This window comes from Betta splendens, chromosome 12, assembly GCF_900634795.4.
Source record: "Betta splendens chromosome 12, fBetSpl5.4, whole genome shotgun sequence".
NCBI lineage: Eukaryota > Metazoa > Chordata > Actinopteri > Anabantiformes > Osphronemidae > Betta > Betta splendens.
The window spans coordinates 3812873-3837064 of record NC_040892.2 but is presented as its reverse complement, the minus strand read 5'-3'; the positions used below and the strand labels follow the sequence as shown (position 1 = coordinate 3837064).

The following is a 24192-nucleotide window of genomic DNA, read 5'->3' as shown; positions in this document are numbered from 1 at the left end:
TCTTGTGAAATTGTAATTTATTTCCAGTGAAATAATAAAAGTAAGCATTCAAGGTTTTTTGGTTTAATCAACCTGATAAACATCAGAGTGTTCTCATGGCATCGCAGCAGGGTCCTTTAGGAGGAGGAAAGAAATACAGAATGACATGTCAGGTATTGTGTTGAGTCAGAGAAAATCAGGGGCATAAACAATGGCTCTCTAAGCTGAGTAGGCCCAACACTCCAGTTCCCACGGAAGTCTTAGTATGGTGCACTACTCCTAACTTTAGACTGCTAGTGAGCCACGGTGGAGAGCTTTTTTTCTCGTAGGTCAGACAGAAGAACAGCTGAAACCAGCCACGGCGCCACCAAACCCAGTCCATCCCCTGATACTCCATCTGTTACTGTACAACTTGTTTTGTCCCCTTAACTTTATTGTGTGGTCAGATGTTCTTTCGTTTCTTCGCAGTAAAACTGACACTAGAGGATTTCGATGGCCGCTTGTACAAATACAGTACATTAGATACCTGGCAGATAATGACTGTAGTATTTTTAGCATCCTGTATTGCTTTAACATCCTGTTGTACTTCTGTCCACTGTCATCACACGCTGGCCATGTTTGCTCTCTCTTCTCACGCTAGTCTCATTGAGAGCCGTTCTTTACCTGATCACACAGATGGACAGAGAGGGAGCTAATTGGCCGTTATGACAGAGGTCTTTGTACAAGCTCTCAGCACTTCAGATAAGTATGGCTAAGTGGTGCTTGTATAAACACGGATCCTTATCATTAACTGAGAGACTGTATCCCAGTGTAATGGGCCCTTCACCCGAGTCAGAGTAACGCCTCCACCCATGTGCTCCAAACCAGGTCAATGCTTAACATTTGTACAGTAAATACATACATTTAAGGAGTCACTTTGTGCATTTGAGTACAAACATGTACACTGCATACAATAGCTGCATGGAGTAGGTTGTATTTTTCACTCATTGTTGAATTGACAATCAACATGACTCAGACTTCCGTAGTCATATTGACTGTACATATACTCACTGACTATGAGTTACTGGGTGTGGTGGAAGTTGTGGAATGGACCCACTGTTGTTGCTCTCTGATTGTCATTAGCTTGCTTTGTGTTAGTATTCCTTTCTTCCTGTATTTCTTCTTAAACTTGCATTATTTTCGTTTCACTCTCTTCCTCTGTGGAAGTCAGAACAGAAAGGTTGGAAAAAGCAGAGGGAGAGCCTTGATGGCTATCTCGAGGGCCGATCTTTTATTTTATCTCGATTTTATTGGCGAAACAGTCAGTTTGAGAATACGGAGGAGAATTCCTTCTTACAAAGTTAAATAAAAGCCAAGTCCAGTTCCAGCGTTCGAGGCGCTTCCCCTACGACCTGTATGGAGTCGTGTCTAAATGTGTATTTGATTTGTCATGTACAGTAATTGCCAACGTGTCTTAGAATGGCATTATTTATTTACAGGCTCATCAATAATGGAGTCAGGGGTTGTTAATCTTTGAGTAGCAGGGCTGGTTTGGTGTGTTTACTGATTTCTATTCTGTGTCATCTCTTCTCATACTCGTACTGTATGTAGTCCGGCCACATCTCTGTATTTCTGTCTCATCCCCAGAACCTGTACCGTACATAGAATGTTCTGGCACTGATGAATTAGACTGAGGTGCAGTAGATGGGCTACACACAGGGACAGAAGGGAAATGTGCACAACCTGTACTGAAGACGCCGTAAATTTCTGAAATGTGTGGGGTCACATCACGTTGACTAATGCTGACCATTTTTCTGTTGTAGTAAATAATAGAACTCCTCGTAGACGATGCTTTTTCCCACACATGGTGACCTTTTCCTCTGCGTCCCCCCTTTTTGGTCTCGCCGTTAGGAGTCCCCTCAGGACAGTGCCATCACCAGAGACATCAACAGGACGTTCCCAGCTCATGACTACTTTAAAGACACTGGAGGAGATGGACAAGACTCCCTTTACAAGATCTGCAAGGTGAGACGCACACAAGAGCTTAGAACTTAGTGATATGTATTTAGATGCTAATATCTTTCATCAAAGATGCTCAGATCTTTAATCAAAGTCTTAATGAACTGAGGTGTTTTCGTGTAGTGCAGCGGGTTCACTTCCTGTCGAGACGAGCAACAACATTTTCTAATCGAACGCACACCCACTCACCTGTTCAGTCACCTCACACACCAGCGAGCACACATACATGTACTCGTCACACGTTACAGTACTTACTGGTGATAATCACTTATTAAAAGTGTATTCATCACATAACACACATCTGAGCAATCCCAGATTAATAGTGGAGCCGAAGTGTGGGTTTTTTCTTTTTTATTGCATTTATTATGTATAGCTCAGGTGAGTACATCCATCTCTTCTCAGACAAGCACCACCGCACCTGGGGTGCGTTTCAATAATTCAGTGGGCCCTCCCTTCGCTGTGTGTGTGGATTGATCTACTAATTATTAGTGTTTGTAGCTTAGTAGGCCATTACAGCCATTTTCCAAATTCTCTTGTTTTATTTTTTGTTTGTTTTCCAAATCCTCTCTTTAGTCTCTTCCTCTCTACAGTTCCTACCTGGTCAGCTTTGTACAGTAACATGCACTGGGCCATGTGTTTTGTCTGTGTTTTTCTCCTTCAGGCCTACTCTGTTTACGATGAGGAGATTGGCTACTGCCAGGGACAGTCCTTCTTGGCTGCTGTGCTGCTGCTGCACGTGAGTTCACATATCAGCAGGGTCCGGCAAAAATCCTAGCTTTGAAAGTTGGACTGTTTGGTTTTCATTTGACATTGGTATCTTATTGGTGCTGTGGAACACCGGAGGCCTGGCCTGTTTTACTTTAAATGTCCTTGAAGAGTGTATATTCAGCGGGGAACAAAAGGTATGATGTGGACTTACTCCACAAACACAGACTGATTCCAGATAGAAGGCGGTGTCTGTGGAGCAATGACCTGATATTACATATTATTTCTATGAATAATTCACGTAGTTCACATTTATTTGCCACCACCGTTTTTGAAGTAGCACGCAGCAGGAGCTTGTCCGTGTCAGATGTGATCCACTCCACTCATCATATTTGGTTAAAGGGAGAACATGTGGCAGGCAGGAGATGACACAAAACATCTGCTGCACGTTATCTGAGTGTTTTGTATCAGTCACGAAATAAAAACAGAGACTTGCTCTGAATATGCTAGACACTGACCTAGTATTCACTTTTAGCTTAATCTGATATTAAATGGACTTCTTCTATTAAACTCCCTGTCCTGATAATGGAGACATTTGTCTTCTTGTGCAACGCCTCCAGGTACAGTAGCGTCTGCCTCAGCTCGGTGTTGTGTGTGTGTCTGAGAACAGCCCCAAAGGCCACTGCTTTGAAGTATTACTGCAGTCCAGAAGCGAACAACACTTCCACCTAGTGGAGAATGAATCTGTATTCATCTTAGTTCACCATAGTCCACAGTAAATACAATGCAGCATATTAATCTACCAGTGTTTATGTGGGGAGCCGAGAAATCATGCGTCTCATCTGACATCTGCAACTTTAGGATATGCTGTACAATTTTTCTGTGTGAAGTACTGATCTTATTTTAAAAGCTTGGGTTTCTTCCCCAGATGCCGGAGGAGCAAGCTTTCAGTGTGCTGGTCAAGATCATGTTTGATTATGGGCTCAGGGACCTTTTCAAGCAGAACTTTGAGGATCTCCACTGCAAATTCTTCCAACTTGAGAGACTCATGCAGGTGTGTGTGTGTGTGTGTGTGTGTGTGTGTGTGTGTGTGTGTGTGTGTGTGTGTGTTGCATATTTATCTGTTCTATGTTGAAATGCTTTCTTTATTGTGTCTACAAAAGGAATATTTACCAGACCTGTACAACCATTTCCTGAACGTGGGTCTGGAGGCTCATATGTACGCGTCTCAGTGGTTCCTCACCCTCTTCACGGCCAAATTCCCTCTTTACATGGTCTTCCATATCATTGACCTGCTACTGTGTGAGGTTAGTAAAAAAAACAACACTGCTTTTCACATTTGCTTTTGGAATTTATATAATTTCTTACAATTTAATAAATTGATTTAACTGACTTTGTTTATTAAGTTTTGCTCTATATACTGTACAATATCAGACACAGACAAGGCTCTAAATCTGGTGTAAATTACGTACCATTAGTCACCATAGTAATGCCATTGCACTTGTGATGCACGGTGCATCTGGCATCACAGCAGGAATTGGGAGAAGGTTCCAAATTTAGATTTTATTCACAGACTTGTGCTGATCGTAAATACCCACAGACTAAGATGAAGATTGACCTTTAACTACAGAGCAAGGTGGGCCGAGTCCAGACAACCAGTGCATCTGTGAATGTCTATGTTGGCTGGTCCTAAGTCCTAATGGGACGCCCCCTTCCATAAACATAGTCGGGCAGCACACACCAGCTGCAGTTAGTTTACATATTTCTCACTAATTTTAATTGGTAACAAGGTCTCTTTCTTGATTTCCAGGGCATCAGTGTGATCTTCAATGTAGCCTTGGCTTTGCTGAAGGTAAACGTGTACACACACACACACACACACACACACACACACACACACACACACACACACACACACACACACACACACACACACACACACACACACACACACACACAGAGCTCCACAGTGTGAACCCCACTCTGAGAAGAAGCAGAAACAAACAGCATGTGCCAGCAGGAAGTTAAGCCTTGGAAAGATTTTACACATCAGCACACGTGAGCAGGTGCAGCCACACGTGCAGCGTTACTGAGCCTGTGAAAGGAGAAAAACTGCGTGTGACACAAAATGTTTCCAGTAACAGGATTTTTTTGTTGATTTGAAACCTAATCAGGAGCATGCTATTCATCTAGACTTATTTATTGTTGTTTCATTTTCCACAGACATCAAAAGATGATCTGATCCAATCCGACTTCGAAGGTGCGCTCAAATTTTTCCGTGTCCCAGTTCCAAAGCGATACCGGTCAGAGGAAAATGCAAAGAAGCTGATGGAGCTGGCTTGTAGCATGAAGGTGAGTTTAGAAAGTCCTAGGAAAGACTTTTAGTTCACTCTTATCCTGCAGAAAGTAACTCTGTTCCTGAAAGCCTCAAACATCTGAGGCTCTGTTGGTTTCCAAGTACTGTTAGATGCCACATTTACAGTTTGAGGAAAATCCAAAATATAAACAAGGTCTTTGTAGTGTAGTTAAAGGTTCACTGGAAAGAACTCTTGACTGGATAAAGGGTTTATGGTCCAGCTGTGGCACAGCACCACCAGTAGGGGCCACTGTTGAACTTGCTATTGAAGTTTCAGTCTGACAGATGGAGTAAACACACACAGTCTGCCTGTGTCCTAAAACACACACTCACACCTGTGTCCTGGCCTGTTTTGAACAACGTGGCCTATTTCACAAAGTCTTTGAAGGTAACTTTGGGCTGATATATTATATATTTATTAGCAAAGTGTCTGTGGCGAAGCCAGCGTGGAGGGAAAGTTGAGCTTTTTGGACCTCAGCTGAGACAGCTGGGCAGCAGGAAGACATGCACAATGAGCTTCTCCAGCTGAGGACGAGTAAATCAGGGCCAGCTTCACGTTTGAAGATGCTGCGGCACTCACCGTAGGCGCATCAAATCTGAACATCAATCATGAAATCATTGAAAGCTGTATTTTTGCTGCTCCCCCTTTTTCTTTTTTGTTGGTATAAACACTTTATTCACTCAGTGTGCTGCGACATATTTGTACTGTTAGATATTAAATACATTTATACTGAACCAATGGGAGCATATGAATGACTTTCAATCAACTCAAACACATTGAACACTTTCTAAAACGGGTGCTTTCCTGTTGCTGTGGTTAAATAATAACTGGATTTTTAAAATTGTTTTCCCAGCATCAAAGCAGCCTCAATTTTCAGCTCACAAAAGCATAGAATGATCAGCAAATCTCCTGAGATGGCAGGTGGCGTTACAAAAACCCTCCTCTGGTTCATAAAGTACATTCAAGAAACAATACCGAAAGCTCTGCACAGGTCAATTGCTAATTTATAACCAATCCAAATATTTAATGTCTTTAAATTATGTCTGTGCTTTAGAGAGCGAGGGATTCTCTGTGTCTTAATTGCTTTTCTAAGTGGTAACTTCTGAAGAGCTCTCTGTGAAGGCCACAGGAGACGATGGAAAAAGGAGGAGGAAGCAGAGAGACGAGGCCAGACGTGCGATGAATGACCTCTTGTTACTCTCACATTCCCCCAGAAGAAGATGTGAACAGTCTCTAACAGCATTCGTATGTGCCCACATACATGTAGCTGGAAAACATGCAGCTCCTGCTGTTTTAGCTTATTGGATGTATTGTAACGTTGGAATACATCTAACTTCATTGTGTATAGATGAAAAGAGCAGCACTGCATTGATGATGCAGCCCTAAAATCCTCTGAAACAGGCATCTCTTAGTTTGGACACATAGTGACACATGGTGTTTATTGTAGGTAGCTGAAAAAGGCCAATGTAAAGCAGTGTCGTTGTGGACGTTGAAAGGCTGTTGATGAGTGTGTTTGAGTTTATGTGTACGTGCGATATTTTTTTAGAAATACATGAATATCAGACCTTTGTGTTTCTTCTCCCACTGTCCAACAGATTAGCCAGAAGAAGCTGAAGAAGTTTGAGAAGGAGTACCACGTCATCAGAGAGCAGCAGGAGCAGCAGGAGGCCCCTATCGAGAGATACGAGGTACACATGAAGATGAAGCATTACAGTAACAGGCACACGTTCACACAGACAAGAGTCTGATGTCTCCATTTAACCAGAGCTTTTATTTTAGATTTAGCCTAAAGGCAGGATGAAAATATGAATATACGAAGCACGCAAGTTGTGGATCTTGTTTTTATAATTTAAGTAATGGATTGTGTTACTTTTTACTACATTATAATGTTGTGTAACGGAATCTCTCACTGTCAAAGCAACCATCTGAAACACAAACAAATAAATGACAGAACGTTTCATTCTCTGGACCTTCACAGTCTTTGTTTGGAAAGAAACTCTTAACTCAACAAGTTGGTTTCGTGCAGTGCATTAATAAGGCAAAAACTAAAACTTGTGCTGTCATTAATTTGTTACATAATTTAATTATTATCCGTTAATTCATAAAACCTGCAACTTGAGGTGGAAAGACAACTTAAGTGCTCTGATTAAAATGTGTTGTATTTGCAGTAATAGACTCGTAGAAGGATTCGTGACGTGCATCCTCTCATTGTTTGTCATTTGAGGGACATGTTATGTGTCAGTTTATAACAGAGCAGTTAATGTGCAAACAAGTCACAGTTAAACATTACAAACAAGCTTACTGTGTAATTATGCTGCCACCTCATCGCTGTTGCCTTTTACACAGTTTTATTCTGTATATTGTTGCGTTACTAGGAACAGGAACTAAGGCTTGCACAATAAATTGCGTCATTTCATGGTTCACTTCTTTTTCTTTCTCACTCACATTTCACTTCTCTTTGCTCGGATCTTCCATTTTGTCTTTGTCCGGTCATTGTCCTCTTTTTTTTCCTCCCCCGCTCGCGTCCTCCTTTTCCTTCTGTCGTTCTCTTTCCAGCGGGAGAACCGTCGTCTGCAGGAGACCAACATGCGCCTGGAGCAGGAGAACGACGACCTGGCCCACGAGCTGGTTAGCAGCAAGATAGCGCTGCGCAAAGACCTGGACAATGTAAGAGAAAGCGTGTGTCATGAGAGTGGTCGGGTCTGTGTGGTGGGCAAGTTTATGTGACAGCTGTGCAGGTAAAGAGTAGCACGATGTGTGTACATCTAATTGCACAGACTGTAATAAATGTGTGTGAAGGCAGACTTCCATGACTTACTGTATCTAAAACTGTATCTAAAAAGGTAGAAAATGAGAAAGTAAAAAGAAAGTAGGGCGAGTCTCACCTTTGATGGCCTCATAAACATTGGGTCATCTCTCTCTCTCTCTCTCTCTCTCTCTCTCTCTGTGTTTCTCTCTCTCTCTTTCTCTCTCTCTGTCTCTCTCTCTCTCAGGCGGAGGAGAAGGCCGATGCTCTGAATAAGGAGTTGCTCCTGACCAAACAGAAGCTGGTGGAGTCTGAGGACGAGAAGAGACGGCTGGAGGAGGAATCTGCACAGGTTAGCGCTCAGAAGGGACCCAGCTCGTCCTGAGCCCCACCGTCTAAAGCAGAGGTTTGAACGTCGCAGCCCACACAGCGTTACAGATGGTGGGAAGGCTTCAGTGTGACTGCAAAAGGACAACAAGTTACAGTACTGTGAAAGGCTTAAATGTCCTGTCCTGGGGTTAATAAGCAGCAATATTAATGTGACTTCATATTAAGCAGTGACTGAGCCCTCTGTTTTTTATCTACTGCTAGAATGTTGTTGTCTCTCCAACCTTTTTGTTGTTTTTTGTGTCCGTGTGGTTAAAAAAGCCCATTTAACATTTTTCTCTCTCCATAAATGCTCCACACTCAACCCCTCTGTGTCAAAGCCTGTTCATCTTTGCTGTTGATCGTCCTGGGTTCAGTGATGACACCCTGTGAGGTGGAGGGCAGATCCGCTGCCCCGTGCTCCCATGTGTATACAGTCCTGTCCTTCAGATGTCTCCTGTCTTCTTCAGTGTGTAGCTGTAGCCGCCAGTGATTTATGTGCTTGTGTACAGGTTACGTGGAGGGCGTGACTTTGCCCTGAGCCTTTGCCAATACAGAACCCTCCCGTGTCTTCTTTACGTTTCGTGGCATCCACGCCGTCTCTGGGGCCCCGGCTCTGCCCGTGTCCTTGGCGCCCGCCCCAAGTCCCTCATTCTCTCATCTCTGTGTTTCTACAGCTGAAGGAGATGTGCAGGCGAGAACTCGATAAGTCTGAATCAGAGATTAGGAAGAACGGCTCCATTATTGGAGAGTATAAGCAGGTATGTACAGTTCGACCTTGTACTGTGTATAGAAAATAAATTATAACTAACTGAAGATCAGATTCAAGAAATAAACTGAAAGCTGCTTTGTTCTCTCTATTTCTTGTTCTAAATTAAATTAGGCCAAGCTGTAATTATCACTGAGATACTCTCACCAAACTCAAATAGACTGAAACTACCGTTCTTAGACATTTCATGAAACGTATGTGTTTATTGTGTAACACTTTGCGTAGTTACTTTAACATTAAGGCAGTTGTATCGGTCCTTCTACTGTATGTACTGTACTATGGGCGTCATCCTAAGCTCTGGATGTTTGAGATGTGAACCTTTAAGCACCTCTTCTCTGCCCGTCTTTCCTTATTTGGCTTGTCTTTCACAACTAAGCTCTGATCCGGCCATTACTGAGGCAGTTTCAGCTATAAATATTTAAAAATAACGATAATGTTTTTTCATTCATTCATTCATCTCGTTTGCAAAGCAGAAATGTCTAATTTTACAAACCGCCTCTCAGCCGAACCCAGAGGCTGTGAGCGTGTCTCGACTTCCTCTTAAGGTGATTTTCGTCTTTTTAGATCTTGTCCTGTCACTCGATGCTTAAATATAAACCCATCCAGATCGAGTCCTACAACCATCAGCACAGACGTTATGTAACGGTCCTGCTCAGATCGCTCCCTGTGCGTGTAGACAGAAATAGCCAGACGACGCATTTAGCAGCAGACCTTAACTTCACCTGAGCCTAAAAATATTGGCGTCAGATTGGAACTGACGGCAGATCTGAAAATGATCGTGGAGCAGAAAAGGTTTGATGGGAGTTTGTGTTTGTGTGTGTGTGTGATAGAACTGCCTTCGTTTGCGAGCGTGCAGCTTAGAACTGCGCTGCGTCAGAACGGGGCCTCCTCAGAAATAGTTCATTTTGTGACAGGGTGGATGTTGGGTGATGGACGTGAAGGAGAAGAAGTCTTTGCAGAAGTGAGCAGAGGGAGGACAACAGTGTTCAGTCCTCTGGGACTGACAAGTGGAGGAATGCCTCAAAATAGCCCGCATTGTTTTGTAACCCAGATTACTCCGATAGCATTCTCCTTATGCCAGATTTCCTTTTTTTGGGGCTACAGCCAAAAAGCTTTGTGTGCTAATTGCTGCTCCGACTTATGAGGACAGAGGAATGGGTCTCAGTTGTACCAGCAGAGCCTGCGTAGGCACAATTATTCTGGCTGGGTGTGCCACAGCACTATGAAGCCCCCATAGAAATGAAAGTAGTATAAAGAGAAGATTTAAAGGACAGTAATGAGTCTCTGAAGTCAGACTAAATGTGCAGCATCACATGGAATAGTGCTAGATTAAAACTAAGAGGAAATGGGAGTTACAGTTGATAGACAGAGTAAATAAAGAAAATAAAAGAAGAATGGTGCAGGATTATCAGGCGCGAGCGAATGAAGCAGAGAAGAACGAGTGGCAAAGGTAAAACGTGTAGGAGGAGAGAGAGGCTTATCTGCTTAGCTAAAGATACTCAGATGTATAGATTGATCTGTAAAGGAGGAGGACGAAGAGAACGCATTAAATGCAAGCGAGAGCAGGAGCAGTGGGCCGACCTGTGGCACCCACTGGAATGACTCACGTCACATCGATCCCCCTGTTTATGGCGCTGGGGCTGCGTGGGTGTCTGTTTGTTAGCGTCTTTGTGTCTGGCAGCGGTGAATGTATAGCAGGGAGGAGGTCGTGTGTGTGCAGAGATGCACATGGATGTGTGTCCTTTGAGCGCGGCTTGAAAAACAGAAGCTTCTGACACATTAATGGACTTAAAGTAAGAGGATAAAGTCTCTGATGCACCGAAAGCCACAGACAGAGCTGGGACACTGCACTAAGTAGTGGATGATGTTCCATCCAATCAGGACAGATTATAAAAAATAAGCTTCCTCTTATTTATAAAAGGACCCGAATACTTTGTTGTGGTGTGTTTTCTTACACATACTTCCTGTTGTGTTGTGGTTCCAACATGTCCCTGTGCTGTAGCTGCAGTCGAGTCCTGGCTCGATTGACGCAGCAGCATGAGCGCACGGAGCTGAACCCTGTCTCTCATCCTATAGATCTGCTCCCAGCTGAGCGAGCGGCTGGAGAAACAGCAGACGGCCACCCGAGGGGAGCTGGACAAGATCCGGGTGAGAGAGACTCGAACACGAACACGAACACAAACACGCGACACGTTAACAGTCAGCAGAAAAAACACAGTTAAAGGTTCAGTCTTAAACTGTGTTATTATTCTATGAGTGATGATTTTTGTTTACATGTTCAAAAAAAGCAAAGATAAGATCTGGAACAGATTGTTAAAGATTTGAAGTGGTGCATGAGCAGTGGTGCTCTCTCATTGGGGCTGTAGTTACTGTTGGTAATTGAAATAACTCATGTAGGGACACATTGATGAGCAGTTGATAATGTATTCAGTGTAACTGTGCTAATTAGAAATGTTCAAATGCACTGACACACTTATTCACTGAACACCTATTTAAAGTGAGCTCAGCCACTTTGCTGCTTCATTAACACTCACTAATCCTCAGCTGCAGCTATGAGTCTACAATATGTATAATTACCATCCAGCTTTAAGAGTCTGGTTGATTTTACTATCAAATATTGATCTAAATGGAGAATCTCAACATCAAGGCGGCTGATGTTGGTAGAGTCTCTGTGTGATGTAGATGGTGCTGGGGGCCGGTCTACAGTTCGTTCTACATTGAACTGTGCTGGTTGTAGTGAGTCTAGCAGCCGTGTTCCTGTTCTGCAGTATCAGTATGTGGAGAATGCTTTTCTACCTTCCATTCCAAAATTAACTATGAAGTGTCTGAAGCTAGAGCCCGACTGTTGTATCGAGCCTTTCCTGTTTTTCTCCTCCAGTCCAAAGTGGAAGGCTGTGAGAAGTGCAGCAGCCTTTTCAACAAGGAGGGCCGGGTCCGGGCCGCTGTGACCGCACCAGCTGCCGGGGGGGCTGAGGAGACGGATGAGGAAAAGGAGGGCCTACAGAACCAGCTGAGAGAAATGGAGCTGGAACTCGCTCAGACGAAACTGCAGCTGGTGGAGGCTGAGTGCAAGATCCAGGTACCTGAACGCTCCTGGCTCCAGTAATGGACTTACGACACCACTGACCGCTTTATTAGGTCAACGTGTAGAATGCATTGCAGTTCAACATAGCAGCTCTGCCTTAGTGGGTGGTGGAGTCGCACTATGCTGCTGTATATTTAGGCGCCGCTATCACACCACTTTTTGACACATTTAAGCAGGTCTCGGATCTGCCTCCAAGAAATAACAGATAGCACTTTCACTGAGATCCACTTATATTTAACAAGAGCTGCTCCTGATGAAAAGTAGAAACAGAAGCTTCAGGAAAAGCAGAGCCGCTGAGCTGTGCAGCGCCGCGCTATAATGAAGACAGAACACTTTTAAATGGACACATTTACACATTCAACCTTTGAGGAAGATCCAGGTTTAGGTCACAGATGGAATCACTGCATGTTTGGGCCTCAGCCTTGAAGTGAATCCAACAGCCTCAGGTCCTCAGATCCTCAGGGCACAGGAGGAGGAGACACGTCTCTGGTTCCGACAGCTCAACACTGAGACAGATGATGACGGAAAGCAAAGCTCCCAGGTTCTATTTGTCAGCACTGAAAGGGACAAAATAAATGAGTTTCTGCTTTAGGTGCCAAAATAAGTTTATTTACATGTTGTGTCGTCTTCCATCCTCACTCAGCCCCTCTCTTTTTGCTTCCATCAGGACCTGGAGCACCACCTGGGTCTGGCCCTCAACGAGGTGCAGGCTGCCAAAAAGACCTGGTTTAACCGAACACTCAGCTCCATTAAAACTGTCACTGGGACCCAGGGCAAGGAGACCACTTAACCTGAAGCCCCTCCACCCTAATGCGCCCAGATCACACCTGGAAATCAGTGCAGGCCTCCAGCCATCTGAACCCGACCCGCTGGGCCATAACTCCAACACGATCCCTAAATGACCATTTACAGACTGTGTTTCATGTTCCACTTATCGAGAATGTCCTTGTGTTTCCCTCCCACCCCTCCTGATCTAATCAGCTCACACACCGCTTCCCCTCTCCACCCCGAATGACTACAGCTGACCTTGCTGATGGGAAGGGGTTGAAAAATGCAAGATGAAGTACACTGGTACCACTTTACCTAGAGAAACGATGCGCTTCCACTGGCCACGGGAAGAAAAAGCTAAACACAGGGGAACATGCGCCAGTGATTTGTCTCTGTACTGCTGATACTACAGACCCCCAGAAGGAAGGCTGGACATCTGAACTGTAACTGTCCTGACGGGGAGTAGGTGAGAAAACACTCCGTTCCTCCTCCCTCCTAAACTACTGGCACAAAGCAAACCGGTCCCTGTACATGTTTCCTTTTAGGTACGAGAGCTAACAGACGCCTTTTCAATACTGAGCTTTTTCTAATTTATGTTGAACAAAACCTTCTTTTCTTATTCTTAAGTACTTACATGAATGTGCATGTGTGTGTGTGTGTGTGTGTGTGTGTGTGTGTGCTCATGTGTTTGACCGAGAGCTTCTTTGAATGCATAAATAATTGACTGAAATAACCAGAAGCTGTGTATCGGTGTGAGAGAACGTGTGGACGTCCAAAGGAAAGAAAAAGCACTAAAGATGTGAGTGAGCGCATGCCTGGAAGGGAACACTTTGTCCTGGATGTCTAGTTTCCTGTGATGTTCAAACGCGTATATGACTGATGCTAATGAAAGAACTGAAGGTTGAGAACAATGATACTATAGGACACGAATGCAACATATTCGTGACAGCTGTTCTATCGACAGCAGCTCGACTTTGCCCATATCAAACTTCAGAACGACGCAGACATGTTTCACTGTCGTGGGTTTGGATCTCAATGCACAAACAAACTAAGCAGCTCCAGACCGTTCAAACGTTGGACATGTGTTGCACAGTGGGAGCGCTGCTGAACCCCAGGCCGGTGCAGCAGGTCGCCCTGAGCGCCGGAGGCCAGAATGAAAACACAAACACCCAATGTTCCCGCTGCACTCGAATGCACCTTCACAGCCCCCGCCCCGATTCTTCCTCTGAGGCACCAGCTGCTGAGTGATCTCTGGCCAACACAGGGTCACGTCTGATATTTACACCTGCTCCTTATTACAAACTCATTACAAACACCTGCTACTGGCAGCAGCCGTCCACGTAACACACTTTATTCACTTACAGCGCGAGGAGCAACTTAGGACTTGTTAATTCACAGCTTGATTCAAGTTACAATAACTACGAAGCGGAGGATTAGCCTGGACTGAGCAGGTGTTTGTAGATGTAATGATCGGGAAACGTCACACGATGTCACACTGTCGAAGCCAAAACAATCTGCTTTGACTCAGACGAAGGTTTCCTTGTAGAAACGCTCGTCATTTGAAGGTGGATGCGGGAACATGACAGTCAGCGTCTGCACAGAACGCAGCAGAGCGTCTCTGAGGAACGGAGAAGTCGCAGCACAAGCTGAAATCTACAGGAATCGATGGACGTGAAAATCCCTGAAACCGTTTCCTGCTCTGACGGACGATGCTGAGTGTCAGTGGCAGCGAACGGAGCGCTTCGGTCCAACGGGAACAGGCCGTTTTAGCGTGTTTGTGTTTTCATGTAGTTTGAATAAGAGGGGGTTCAGCAAAGTTCCAGCTGGAGTGATCGTCATATCGGCCTAAAAAGAAGAACTTCTTCTGGCCTAAAATCAAACTTTACTGTACAATTCAGATTAAATCTGATGAGCTGAAATCTACTGGTCCAGGTGAGAAGCTCCAAAGGCACTGGGTTGTAAATAACAACAAATGCTGAGTTTTGGTTTTTCATTTTCTACTCCATAACTAACGTTGCCTACTCGTACCTGTACCTGCTGCCGTGCTCCAGCTTCATCCATGACCTTTTATGTTTTTAATGGGTTTCTTCACAGTCAGACTGCTGTTTGGTTAAAGAAATGCCAAAACGTAGCTTTATCATCCAACGACAAAAGCATTATCAACGTGTGAAATTGTAATAGTGTATGATGCATAGTGTAAACTTCATGAATTTCAATATAAAGATACCAACACACAAGGATCAGCGTGGCTTCCTGTCGTCTCACACCCGCAGCGTGTTCGTATAATAACTAGTATTTAATCCCAGCCATGAAATAATCTGTGCTGCTTTTCTTCAAGCTCTGGTTATTTCAAGACTCTTCACGTTCAAATGTTTTGACACTGTATAAATATGCATATTTATCGTCTTTTTGTACTTATTGCCGTCTCCTGGATCTAAATGCAGCTTCTTTAAAACCCGTAAACGGCAGAATTGCGTTTCCCCTCAGATTCGTGGCTAATGTCAGTTCTAGCGGCTGCAGGCAGATGAGAGGCCCGTGCTGCGGTTCTAATGAGCCTCCTCAAAGCCGCCTCCTGGGAGCGCGCGCCTCTGCTCCGCTCCGAGTTCTGAGCGTGGAAATAAACCTGTTTCTTCTCGCTAATTACGCGGTGGAAGCGGCCTCTATCTGTCAGCCGTTTGAAGGAGCCGTTCCCCTGGAGCCGCCTGCGCCGCTCTCCACAGCTTTTACTTACTGCGGCTCCAGTTCCGTCTCTCACCGTCTCCCTCGGAGAACTCCCCTCATAACGTATGGCTGCATTGTTATCTGTGTCGCGGCGGAGCTATTTTCCGCCTCGGCCTCGCGCTGGGAGACGTGCAGCGATCGCGCTGGAGGTCTCAGATACATCATCCGGAGTGTTTATAACTGAGTCCGGACCCATAAAATTATCACCCTACACGACGACCGCTGCGAAGCTGCAGCCACAGGGAGCTGTAACCCTCCACTCTGCTGCCCAGCTATAAATACCAGCATCAGGCAGCAACAAAGCGGAAACACGAGGATGGATGATGACACGGGTGCGTTCAGAGCTGGGGCTCAACCTTTGAACCAGTGGACAGAGGATACGAGGCTAATTACATGTGTTCACATTCATAACTACTGTTATCTCCATCATGGTGGAAGTACAGTTCATGCCCTCAGAGGCATTTATGTCTGAACAGACAGAATAAATGTAGTTTAATACTGTAGAAATTACATGTTTACAAACCAAACTAAATTCAATTAGACGTTTGTTAATCTTTAAACACGTGTTTTACGTCGGCTTCATTCTGTTCTCGCTGCTGCTCGGACTCACGCTGACTCGTAGGCGCTGACTCGTAGGCGCTGACTCGTAGGCGCGTCCTCTGGGCCGACGCTCCTTAGTCTCATCTCTCTTATCTAAATTGCTCAAGCGAGCGTGAACGTCTACTGTACGGCCTCAATCTGCAGGGAAAAGGTTCGAGTTCAGATTCGTCCACTTTGCTGCTGTTTGTGGCTTAAAGGACGATGGAGCCTGAAGGTAAGAAACAGAACATTTCTTTAATCCACAGCATCTAATTACTGCAGCCACGGTTTTCAAATTACTTGTGAAGTGAGGAGAAAATAATGAAAACCTGCTCTAATCTTGGTTTTGATAGTGAACGGACAAATGGAAGTTGTTTGACTGCCTATTACTTTTAACAAGCGTGTGTGTTCCAGTGGTCAGTGAGGTTCTGGGAGATGAGCTGAAGAAGTTTGTTTGTCTTCACAACCAGTTTAATAGCGCAGATTGAGCCAAATTCAGTTCAGGCACTACAGAAGGTAGTAATTAAGTAATTAAGAATCTAAGTAGCGCAGACATTTTCTCATTCAACTTTAAATGAGTTCTGCGATGTCCTCGTAGCTTAAATCCTCAGATAAACATGAGGTGGATCTGACTCAGTGGCAGTTCACAGGCTCAAACATCCTGTAAACACGGAGCCTCCTGGGTCCGGACCTCCGGCCCGTCTGTCACCGACGCCCTGGAGCTGCGGCCGCTCACCAGCAGCACAGCCCATTTAAAGGGGCAGTTCCTTTGCTTTGTTTCTTCTAGTCCCCGTTGAGGAGCGTTCAAGGGTGGACGTCCGGGGACGAGGCCTCCAGAATCTGCCGCCTGACTTCATCCGATCTCATTCCCCGCATTTCAGCGTCGGCGCGGAGCCGGCGGAGGTCGGCTGTGAGCTCGACCCGCGGCCCGTGGAATGCTGTGACGAGCCAGCGCCAGGTGCTGCTGGGTTTAATAATAGCCTCATGTGGAGCACAGATGTAAACGTTTGTGCTGTCTGATGGAGTCGTAGCTGCTCCCCTGATGGTGTTGATGATGTGAAGTTAGGTGCATGTGGGCGATGACATGGACGTCATCAGAGGAAGAGTCCAGACGGATCATATGCTCTCAGAAATGTTTGATTCATATTCTGTGTCATTATGGATTTAACAGCTTTATATCAGTCTGAACCTACAACAATTTGATTTGACCCCATTCGCATTTAATGTTGAATTATGGCCCAGTATTTACAGGAATAGTCTGTCCAGGACTTCTCCCCTTTGTGACGTCACGGAGGGAGCAGCGCCGCATCTGGCAGGTGAATAAAGATGAGCTTCAGTCCACGCTTTGGGTCCAGGTTCCGTTCCGTCCTCGTCAGACACGAACCAGCTGTGACGTCATGCAGCACGAGGCTAATTAATCAGATCCGTGAGCATCTCCTCGTTTCCTGTTGACGCCTGGAACATAATATGGGTCGCCTTAACTCGCTGTCACCAGCCTGAGGTCACTTATTTTTACATCTGGGCCACGTTTGAGGCAGTTTGATGCGAGCAGCTGACGCTTCAGACGAAGTTTCTTTTATAAAGAAGCCGCGATCATCTGCTCCAACGTGATCTTTTCACCGCCCGTGGTTGTTTGCTGTGTTTAGGATTCGTCGTATTGTTTGGTGACACATTGTAGCGAACGTCACACAATAAACGCAGCTCTTCTTATAAATACGCGCCTCTGAACGTGGATCCTCCCGTAACTCCGCTGCCACGTTCGACACGACGCGCTGATATTTGCTGAGTGGGCTTTAATTCCTCCGGATCAGTGTCACCAGCTGAGACTTTAATCCTCGTCCTCTCCGTCGCGTTTGCTTTCTCTCAGACAAAAGCACTTTTTTATTGTTCAAGTCCTCTGTTGGAGACAAACGGCGTGATTGGCAGCCGTGGCCGCGCTGGGAGCCGCCGGGGGCGTCGCTGGATCCTCTGACGCATCCGTCAGCGGCGCACGCGACGGACGGCGCGTGTCGCTGAAGCTCCTCTTAGACGAACCTGCCACTTATCGCCCATAAAGTCGACTCTGTGATTATACGACATGTGACACGAGCTTTATCACTATGACTTGTCAGAAAGTGGCCTCAACAATGTGACAATTGATTCAAATGAGTTAAAATGCTGATGGAGTTTAGTTTTTAAATAGATACATTTCATATGTTGATGGAAAAGAACACGCCCATGAAGATTCAGCACTTTCTCCGTTTTATTTTTACTTCATCAAGCATACATTACGTCAGGTGACAACCAGGTCATCGCAGCTGCGAACGTTGCTACTACTGTAAGTCAAGCGATGTACACAGCGGGATCGGGACCCCCCCCCCCCCTCCGTCACAGCACATTCCACTCACAACCTGCCGTCCACGCGTCGGGCTGGAAACCCACTCAGACAATTATTCAACGGATTAAATAGATTCTGCATAACGCGAGGAAAAAAAAAACAAACAAAAAAAACCCGCTCCTCTCAATCACGTTTCTGTTGAAAATGAATTGCAAAAATAATGTTTACAGGGAAAATAAACACTTCTTCACTCATGAGATGCTGTTTTCTAAACGTGAAAAGGGGAAAACAATGATGAATCCTTTATCTAAAACAACTCTCATACACAACTTCTTCAAAAGATATGTGTGTGCGCAACTGTGTAGCATATATATGTGTATATATAATATATATATAGTCTATATACTGTAGATGTTTCTCTACAAGAAGCAAATTTACTCCTCTTTGAGTAAATACATTCTACTCTACAATCACTATAACAGTTTACATTCCCAACCAAAATGCTTTGATCATTTATCCAGAACATATCGGACTTAATCAGCTGAACATGACCCGGACAATGCAACGACATGCTTATTGCGAGTGTGTGTGTGTGTGTGTGTGTGTGTGCGCGTGCGCGTGTGGGTGTCACATAGCGCCCATGTCCCATTTGACCATTTATGTGCTTGTCAGATGAGACACACACGCACGAGCAGAGAAATTCCTGTGTTCAGCACTGAGTCTGGATCACTTTGCCTCATCAGTCGAAACGCGAGCTGTCTCTATTTCTGCTGCTGCGCTGAGTCGGGGACAAGTCCTGGTCGGCGTTTGCATCCTGACCCCCCCCCACCCCCAACGTTACGAGGCATCGCACACACCAGCAACACACAGTTTCCTTCGGCAGCTGAAAACACACGGGAGAGCACTTTTTTAAGCCTGACATTTGGTGCCTGTCTAGACGGTGAATATCAGATCACGTTCTGCAGAGCATCTCACTTCTGAGATCAGATTTGTGCAACAAAGGCTTAAGAATCTTTGGCGTCCCCTGCAGAACCGACCAGAACCAAGGTCCCTGAAGCATCGCTGCATCATTCTGGTTCCCGATGACCTCTGGCCTGGTGGGGGTGGAGGTGGGGGGGGGGCCTTAGGGAAACCAATCACTCTTTGAACAATCTGACATCACCTGTCAAAGCTCCGACTAGTGAATAGAAACAGTGGAGCTCCTAATATCGGTGCCAGAAAAGCTTTCTGATGCAGCACTTCCTCTTCTCTCCTGTCAGCAAACCTTGATGTGACTTCACTTTACTGCTGTTTCTCCACAATAACAACTCAAATAGCTCCGCAGCAGCAGCAGCAGCAGCAGCGGCAGCAGCAGCAGCATCCTTTATGTGTGGGAACCTGATACAAAGCGCTAAGCAACAAACACTGATAGATGGAAGGAGGACTTCTCTGCTGTACATGGCTCAAATCCTGAAAGTACAAACAAGGCCTGTCTGCCGTGAGAACGTCCTGAATGCCAGGCTGCGTGTGTGTGTGTGTGTGCGCTCAGTGTGGACATGTTTACACATGATGTGCTCTTGTGCGTGTGTGTTTGTCTATTTGCATACACGCGTGCGTCAGGTGGCCCTGAGAGGATGTGTGGCTCGTACAGTACAGTGTGTATTGCTTTGTGCTTCTAGGATTACAGGTTTACTGTAGTGTGTGTGTGTGTGTGTGTGTGTGTGTGTGTGTGTGTGTGTGTGTGTGTGTGTGTGTGTGTGTGTGTGTGTGTGCGTGTTCAGTGGCTGCCATATTTCCCAGTTAATTTCTAGGAGGACGAAGAACATCCATCAAAACACTAAGGGCCCGGAGTCCAGAACAAACAATCATTACTCACAAGAAAACAGACGTTAGTGTCCGAAACCTCAAACACGACTCCAGTGGAAACACACTGAGTCCATTCTGTTCCACGCTGGAGTCTGACTAGTGGCTTATTGTGTTGAGAAGCTCCCCTTGTGTCTTACTGCTCCACGTAATGGGAGAAGCCGTTTTAATTGGATTGTGAACGGAGCTGCAGTAATTACATTTTCCTCTGCGCTCCTCGTATTTTCTCAGAGTCGTTCTACACACACTTACATGACAAAAAAGCATAATTGGATATTTGAAATATATGTTTTAAAACGTAATCTCAGGCTGATTTCTCTTTGGACTCAAATTGCCTTCTTACATTCATAAGGAACATTCTGAGAGTTTGCTCTGCTCCATTTCCTGGAGTAACAAACACGGGGACCTGCTGCACTGAACCACCTGCTCTGACTCTCTCACTCCACCACATCAGTTCTTCTTTCAGAGAGGCCAAAGAAGAGGACGGGGTCAGTGGTCGGGGTGAGTCCTCGTGCCTGTCTGTTCAGTCTATGGGGAAATGAACAGGTTGCTCACTCAGGTATGACTGTCTGCCGTGTTAATGTGGGCCATCTGGAGAGAGAGAGAGAGAGAGAGAGAGGACAGGGGCCGAGCGAGAGCACGGGGACGAGATCGGGCCAGAGGGGAAATTAGGGGAATTCTTAGCTGATGGAGAACGTATGTTTCCACGCAGCAAAGCTCCGAGTTATGAGCGTGAATTCCACAGGAGGATGAAAATTCCCTCAGATCCTTGTTCAGGACTCTTGGGGGCGAAGTCACCGCAGACGCTCTGTGACTTTGTGGAAAACCTCGAGCTTGGAATCGTGAGACAGAAGCAGCGCACGGATCTGCATTCAGTAGAAACGAAGGGTTTGGGTGGAATGGGTGCAGCATCACATCGACTTAATGTCGCTGCATGTTTGAGGAGTTAGACTGTGAACGTGTCTCTCTATAAACAAACTGAAACAACAAGGACCTCATTTGTGGCCTCTTGTGATACGATGCGACATTGTTATTTAATGACATTCCTCATTTCGTGTAACCACAGTCTGAGTTGTTGAGTTGGACTCCTTTCGCAGACGCGAGATGAAACCGTGGCCCAGATCAAGGCCAACGCAGCCGCAGCCGCAGCCTTTGATGCTCACTCTGCTGGATTTCACCTCTGCTGCCTGACACTGACTGACACACGCCTCTTATAAAAACTCAAACTGAAAAATTACTGTCAGCTGCAACGAAGCGCCACAGAAATCACGCGTAATGCTGACGACTACGCTGGATGCAAGAGAAATGCGTATTGTTCCAACAATATTATAAAGAACTTCCAGTTCACGTGTCTAATCGTACAAATGGGCTAAACTCTCACTAAACACTACCACTGCACAGTCAGCTACAGGTACGTAATAATATGTATATGGAGACTTCAATTCTTCTGCAGTTCAACGACATTACAGACAACGCAGAAATGGCTTTTTAACATAGAAGATGCTTCAAATTTTCATACGGGTCTTAAAATACAAAGCTCATATAATTTCTAAGTCTAAGTGTTAGTGGAAACACTGCTCCATTAAAAACAGTTTAAAATCCCTGAAAACATCTTCACTCTGACTCTCCCTCTAAGTGACTGGTCACCACACAGTCAGAAGTCAGCAGCACTGACAAGCACCTGTCAATCAAGTCGGGTCGAGCCACGACCCCGAAATGTTAATTCGATTGTGAATATTTATTTTGATGGCGACTAATTGTTTTAGGGGCTTTAAGGCTGAGACATGATTGACAGGCAGCCAGTAAACTGAGCCACATCTATCTGTGGTCCCACCCGAGCGTCCATGAAAGGCATCACACGGTAGATTCAAAACATCCTTTCAGGGAACGTCACTATCCACCGAATTAGACGTCGCACTTTCCTAACGCAGATCCCGACTGTGATGAACAGGCAAGAAATCCAATTTAAACTTCTAAACTCGAGATTAGAGCAGAGCTTTGCCTTTAATTGAGTGAATCGCTTGTGCTGTGGAACAAGGTCAGAGTGGTTCCTGCCATTACGGTAACAGGCGTAGGAGCGCGGAGGTGGGGAGAGTGTGTGTGAGGGGAAGATATTCATACGACACACAAATATTAGTATTTGTAACAACAGCATTCCCTGCCAGGAGTGAGACTCTAGATAATGTGCTTTGAGAGGAGTGTGCGCCTGTGTCGTGGTGTGATTAGGTTACGAATGAGTTCAGAAGCCAGCGCCTCCGGCCTGGGCCATGTAAACAGAGCTCGGACAGCAGAGAGCGTGCTCAGAAAGACATCACAGATAGGAAAGGTAGGAAGGTAGGAAAGAAGGAAGGAAAGGAGGAAGCATTATTATTCTAACAGCACAGGTTAACAGGAATAACAAAGATAATATTGCATCACCTAGAACTAGCTTCAATTGCTCAGTGTATATAAAATTGGAAGAAAGCTATAGTGTGATATTACAGTTACATTTTTCTATATAATTCTAAAATAATTTATACCAACAATAGTTATATTTTATATTTACATAAATACATCATCACATATTAATATTATTGTCAACACATCATAAAAACATACACCATACATATATGTGTATATAGTCATGTTATAGCCACATGTACACACACATACAATGAATATACAATCAGAATGAGCTATTGCAATGCTGTGTTGGGTAAAACTCCACTTGACATTCACATGTTCTCAAGTAAGTAAGCTCGAAGAGAGGAGTTCAGGTGTATTGCTTCAAGAAAGACCTAATTCCAGCCAAGGTCGGCGAAGTCGCCGCCGGATGTTCCTCGCAGCATCAGAGTATTGCTTCGTGTAACGTCTCTCTCCTCTGACGTGATGACCTGGACGGAGAGGGGGAGAAAACAAAAGGAGGAGCTCAGGGGCCTCCTGGTGAAAAGGTCGGACGCTTTGCGGCGTCGCTGTCCGGCTCGACGTCTTCCCGCCGCTCTCATCGAACCAAAGCTGTTTTAGAACCGGCGCATCCGTCGGTGTCCCGCTCAAAACGGGCGGAAAAAAAAAACGTGTGGGCGTGTAAATGTGAGGAGGATCCAGCCACCTGGTGCCTTAGAAGTCAGAGAAGAGATCCTGGGGACCCAGATGAATGATAAAAGGAGCGATGGTCCGCGGCTGATAGAAGGGATTGTCAATGAACAGACCACCTGCAGTGAGATCACAGACACAGAAACAGGAGTCGTTACTGTGTGAAACCTAACGCTCCTGCACAGAATGACAGCAGGTCTCTGAGCCTCTGTTACTGTAAACAGGACAGGAAGCAGAGAACCCAGCTCTGTGTCATTTAACTTGTAGCTTAGAGCTGCTGCTCAAGTTTGCCATCCTCAGTCAGAGGCTCATCCTTTCCTGACCATGAGATCAGACACAGGTCGAAGGAATAAATCAATCAAATGCACATAATCAGCAGCTGGAAATGATTTTCAGTAACACGAGAGTGTGATGTGAGACGAGTCAGGTTCTTGGAGCTCAACCAACCATTGGATAAGACTCTGACTGGGTCCTCTCATCCAATGGCTGGGCCTCATAGCTGTAACCATGGAGACGTCGTCGGGGATTATCTCGTGCTGGGTGGACGACCAAGAGGAGGCGAGGGGTCATCTTAACTCTGTGTTGGTGAGTAGTGACCTTTGAACTCTGCCATGAACAGTAGCTGGGTTCAACCGGAGCAGCAGTTTCTATATTTGATACCTTGACGTAGTTGGGATTTTGAATTTTCTTCTATGCTGCTTCAGGTTATTTGTAATAAGACAAATACTCAGTTTGCATTGTCCAAATTGCTCGTTTATAGTCAAGATGCCCAATTCTGGATTTAGTACTTTTGTCTTTATTATTTGAATCCAGCTTCCACCGGTAACTCATGTTAAAGATAAAAATACACTGTGCTGCAAAGGGTTTACGTGACGACATATAAAAGCC

At 45.2% G+C, this 24192-nt stretch overlaps 2 protein-coding genes and 1 long non-coding RNA gene across 8 annotated transcripts in view; 1 reads left to right on the top strand and 2 right to left on the bottom strand.

Annotated features, from left to right (window-relative positions):
- The window catches only part of LOC114866767 (rab GTPase-activating protein 1), a 39326-nt gene extending 24316 nt beyond the window's left edge, over positions 1-15010 (top strand). For all 5 annotated transcript variants that reach the window (XM_029168919.3, XM_029168917.3, XM_029168916.3 and 2 more), the window contains 13 exons: positions 1870-1983; positions 2639-2713; positions 3611-3736; positions 3846-3989; positions 4493-4534; positions 4906-5034; positions 6635-6727; positions 7596-7706; positions 8033-8137; positions 8829-8912; positions 10997-11068; positions 11799-11999; positions 12673-15010. In XM_029168919.3, coding sequence (XP_029024752.1) covers positions 1870-1983; positions 2639-2713; positions 3611-3736; positions 3846-3989; positions 4493-4534; positions 4906-5034; positions 6635-6727; positions 7596-7706; positions 8033-8137; positions 8829-8912; positions 10997-11068; positions 11799-11999; positions 12673-12795 — 1419 coding nt within the window. In that variant the 3' untranslated portion in view covers positions 12796-15010. The remainder of the gene's footprint in view (positions 1-1869; positions 1984-2638; positions 2714-3610; positions 3737-3845; positions 3990-4492; positions 4535-4905; positions 5035-6634; positions 6728-7595; positions 7707-8032; positions 8138-8828; positions 8913-10996; positions 11069-11798; positions 12000-12672) is intronic.
- Positions 4013-11585, bottom strand: LOC121202641 (uncharacterized). The gene is made up of 4 exons (XR_005898431.2): positions 10882-11585; positions 7485-8246; positions 6605-6710; positions 4013-4777 (listed from the first exon to the last, which is right to left on the bottom strand). It is a non-coding gene; the product is annotated as an uncharacterized LOC121202641 (long non-coding RNA).
- A 5057-nt stretch (positions 15011-20067) lies between the features above and the next one.
- The window catches only part of strbp (spermatid perinuclear RNA binding protein), a 50681-nt gene continuing 46556 nt past the window's right edge, over positions 20068-24192 (bottom strand). For both annotated transcript variants that reach the window (XM_029168954.3, XM_029168953.3), the window contains exon 19: positions 20068-23423. In XM_029168954.3, coding sequence (XP_029024787.1) covers positions 23329-23423 — 95 coding nt within the window. In that variant the 3' untranslated portion in view covers positions 20068-23328. The remainder of the gene's footprint in view (positions 23424-24192) is intronic.